A 4081-nucleotide genomic window follows, 5' to 3' on the forward strand; every position below is an offset into this window, starting at 1 on the left:
TCAATTAGTTCAAACTCTGAGATATATTGAACTTTCTCAGAATGTCATAAATTCACCAAGTTATGTTTGGTGCATGAGGCATTAAGATAATTTCAATGGTGTGAATCTAATAGAAATTACTGGTTTAAAATTATGCTAAAGTTTACACCATTGAATTATCTTGATGCATGATACAAATGGGTTCAACTTGGTGCATCATGAAGATATTTTGAGTGAAAAGTTGGTTGAAGGTGATTACAGTTGTAACTGATTGAATAACAAAATACCTTCTTGAAAGTTTTGATAATCACTTTTTCTTTCGGTCGAGTATTATATGTAATTTAAAAATTATTAGTACATTAGTCTAGTTGTAAAAAAAAAAAAAAAAATATTCCATTTCCTAAAGCTGATGACTCAATGATTGCATACTCCTTTGTTGGAAATTTTTATATTTTACTTTTTTTAAAAAATCATTTGTTTGATTTTGTGTTGACAAGTATCATTTGTTATTGGATAAAATGTGAAACATAAATTAATTAGAGCATTTATTATTAGAACGTGAAGTTCACATCGTTTGGAGTTATGATGAATGGAAAAAATATGTTGGCATAGTATTCTATAAATATTATGTACACTTAATATTGTTCTGTTTCTTTTTTTAATTATTATATAAACTTCATCTATTTCTTTATGACTGACAATTATATTGTATGAATGTATGAGGTGACCAAGAAGGTATTTATTTCATCACATTAGTGTGTTGTTTAGTGTGTTGTTTAGTTGAGCCTAATTAGGCCCTCTAACAAGCAATAATGGTGTTTTTTTTTTCACAATCCCTTCATATTTGTATTTTTATTTTGTTATGTTTTCATGAAAATGCCACAACCATTACGCGGGACAAGCATAAAATGTTTTATTTTTTATTTTTTTACCGTTAGCTATTATCTGTCGGCTTTTTTGTAGTGAATATTAAGGTTTAATTACTCTATTGGTTCCTATAGTTTCATAAAATTTTCAATTAGGTTCCTATTTTTATTTAATTGAGTCCCTACACTAAATTTTTTTTCAATTAAGTCCTTTTTAGTAGTAATTGGCTTAATTTTATAGGGACCGAACTAAAAAAAAATTGATATAGGGATCTAAATAAAAGGAAAAAAAAGTGTAGGGACCCAATTAAAAAATTTTTTGGTGCAATGACTCAATTAAAAGGAAAAAAGTATATGGACCTAATTGAAAATTTCGCAAAAGTATAAGAACCAACAGAGTAATTAAACCGAATATTAATCATAATTCAGTATAAATAAGTATAAAAAATTATATTTTTAATCAATTATTTTTATTATAAAATTAAATTTTTAACTCTTATTTTTTTGCAGGATTATGATTTGAAGTTAGAATTTAAAATTTAAAAGTTTAAAATATAAAACAAAAAATAAATTTAAAAAATTGACTGATATTGAGTGATAAAAGTTAACTTTCTAATTTCTTTTGGTAAATATCGATTAATTCAATCTTATAATCTAACTAGCTAGACCAACATTGTTTAGGTGGAAAACTATGCATGGTGGTATATACCAACACAAAAAGAAATATCATAAATATTTTCCTCTAATATTCTTCTTTATTTACAGACCTTAGTAAAGATAAATAAGTTTACATATAGCGTGGGTTATATATATAAAGCTAGTAGCGAGATGAAGAAGGATGGTGAATGTGGATTCCTTCATAGGTTGTTATGACATACATTGGATCATCCCTATCCCTCTCTACTCTCTTTTTCACTGAACATCCATCCACTGAACACCTATAATAATTCCTGTGTAATCAAATATAATAAATATATAAATTATTTCTATTCATTAAACTTTTTTTATTTAGGGTTTAGGGGTGCTTTATATATATACTTATTATTGCACTGGACAGAATTTGATAAAAGGTTTGTTATATTATTTTCTTACAATAATTTTTATAAAGGTGTATAAATAAATTATATATATATTTTTAATTTTGTCATGATGTGAATCTTTTCTTAGAAACCAATTACACATAAATTCGTTCATGATATACACCATGTATATATACATATAATAATAAGGTAGAAATTCAAGTGCAGTCGACTTCACGTGAAGTTGATATCTGAGAGTCGTTAGATGATTTGTCTGATTTGACTAAATTTTTATCTAACGGCTCTCAGATATCAACTTCACGTGAAGTCGACTTCACCTTAATTTTCACTATATAATAATGATAATGAAATGAATACATATATACACTATATACCTTGGATTGGGGCTATTTTTGACCATCTTCTTTCCATATTTCCTCCACTTGTATCCATCATCCAACACTTCAACCTCTGATTTTGTTTTGAATGCATATCTATGTTTAGCTTCCTTCTTCTCATGGCCACTGCTTATGTCTTTTAAGACACATGCATATATATGCATGCATGACCAATCATGGTTATGATTAATTAAGTCCACATAAATAATTCATCAAAAGTTGAAGTAATTATATATGTGACTTTTGAAACTGCTTTTGTAAGAAGAACCAAAGATGATAGTATGCATGGTTAGCTCTTAGCTAGCTTTGAGAAAAGAGACACATTTGCAAATGTTCTTTGCATTGTTACAAGAATTTGGCAGATTAGCAACAAAATTTTGTAAAGATTAATATTTTTTGTTGTTAATTTATAACTATCTAGCGAGAAATTATTAGTGATAAATCAACAATAAATATTTTGTCACCAATTTAGAGACGTGTTCTTTATTTACTTATTAGTCGCTAAAGTTAAAGTTGAACATTGAGTGATGAAAAAATGTTAGAAGATAAGTAGACTTTATCGGTTTTTGACCATTATTTTTAGCTATCAACTTAATTTCTTTAGTCTAATAATCCAATCACGTATTTTTAACCCACATTTTTAAACATTGATAGCTAACTGTTGGCCAAAAATAATAAATTCTGCTAGCCCTCTAACAATTTTTTTCGCGAGAAATTAGTTACCATATGACAAACTTCCCTAACTGATTTGATGTCACATATAATGAATACTCAAACAAATGCAGTTTCATTTGTAATATGTGAAGGTTTCATTGAAAAAGAAGAGCATTTATGGATCATCAAATATATGCTAGCAGAATTTAATATTTCTTGTATAAAAATAGGTAAATTATATTAGATTAGTGTAACTTAAAATATCCTGTATGTAACTAATGATATTTTGAATTAAAACAACATAAAAGTAAAAACAAAATTAAAGGCAATATAGACTTACTTGTTGATGAAGAGCTCTCAAAGTTGGAGGTAGCTCCTTCAACTTGAATGGGTTGTTGATGATGGAAAACATAGTTTTGATGATAAAGATTATGCTGAGAAACAAATGACTCATCATCAAGCCATTGAGTATCATCATCAATGGCCAAGTAATCTGATAATTCAAGAGACCAATTGTTGCTCAAGTCATCACTCTCAGGTGGTGACTCTGCTTCAGGAATTTGATGATCCTTTTGATCTGTCATCTTACTAATTCTCGTACCATAATAATTAATTAATTCATTTCATACATGGGCTCACCAAATAAAGAGTATATATATTTTTATAGATAGCTTTTAGGAGGCTTCATGGTGAGTTTCCTATGAATTGAAATTTTAATAATGATATTGAAGTTTGAAAGGTAATATGCAAAATTAAAGTAGGATTATGGATTGCCACGTACCATTACCATTGAAAATGAATTGCTATGAATAATAAAGTATGGGGAAAAAATAATGAGATGACTTGGAGAAGACTTGTCATATCAAGTTTCAAGTGCTGTAAATATAGATATATGTTAAATTTTGAACAAATATTCACTTTATTCATTTACTTAACTGTTGGAAGTTTAACTTTTTTGTATAATAATTTTTTAATCAATAATAAATTTTAAAATAGAATTTAAATATGTGACAAATTTATTGTTAGCCTACAAAAAATCAGAAAATATTGTTAATTTTAGAGGTATAATTATTTATATATTTTTTTATATTAGTTTAAATTTTTTAGAAAAGTAATATCATAATATAATATCACAGTTTTTATGATCGAAAAATATAAAATTTGA

At 26.7% G+C, this 4081-nt stretch overlaps 1 protein-coding gene across 1 annotated transcript; it reads right to left on the reverse strand.

Moving 5' to 3' along the window:
* Positions 1–1519: 1519 nt before the first annotated feature.
* Positions 1520–3612, reverse strand: LOC130936170 (probable WRKY transcription factor 50). The gene is made up of 3 exons (XM_057866193.1): positions 3257–3612; positions 2260–2398; positions 1520–1795 (listed from the first exon to the last, which is right to left on the reverse strand). Exons 1-3 carry the CDS (start codon positions 3498–3500, stop codon positions 1663–1665), a joined length of 516 nt encoding a protein of 171 aa, XP_057722176.1. The 5' UTR covers positions 3501–3612; the 3' UTR covers positions 1520–1662.
* Positions 3613–4081: the final 469 nt, after the last annotated feature.

Source organism: Arachis stenosperma, chromosome 6 (genome assembly GCF_014773155.1).
Source record: "Arachis stenosperma cultivar V10309 chromosome 6, arast.V10309.gnm1.PFL2, whole genome shotgun sequence".
Lineage (NCBI taxonomy): Eukaryota > Viridiplantae > Streptophyta > Magnoliopsida > Fabales > Fabaceae > Arachis > Arachis stenosperma.

Excerpts from the sequence above, each read along its gene's own strand:
- LOC130936170 (XM_057866193.1), bottom strand. The coding sequence starts at position 3,500 with ATGACAGATCAAAAGGATCATCAAATTCCTGAAGCAGAGTCACCACCT. Across the intron at positions 2,399-3,256 it reads TGAGAGCTCTTCATCAACAA|ACATAAGCAGTGGCCATGAG; the intron begins GTAAGTCTATAT and ends GTGTCTTAAAAG. Across the intron at positions 1,796-2,259 it reads AAAAATAGCCCCAATCCAAG|GAATTATTATAGGTGTTCAG; the intron begins GTATATAGTGTA and ends TTGATTACACAG.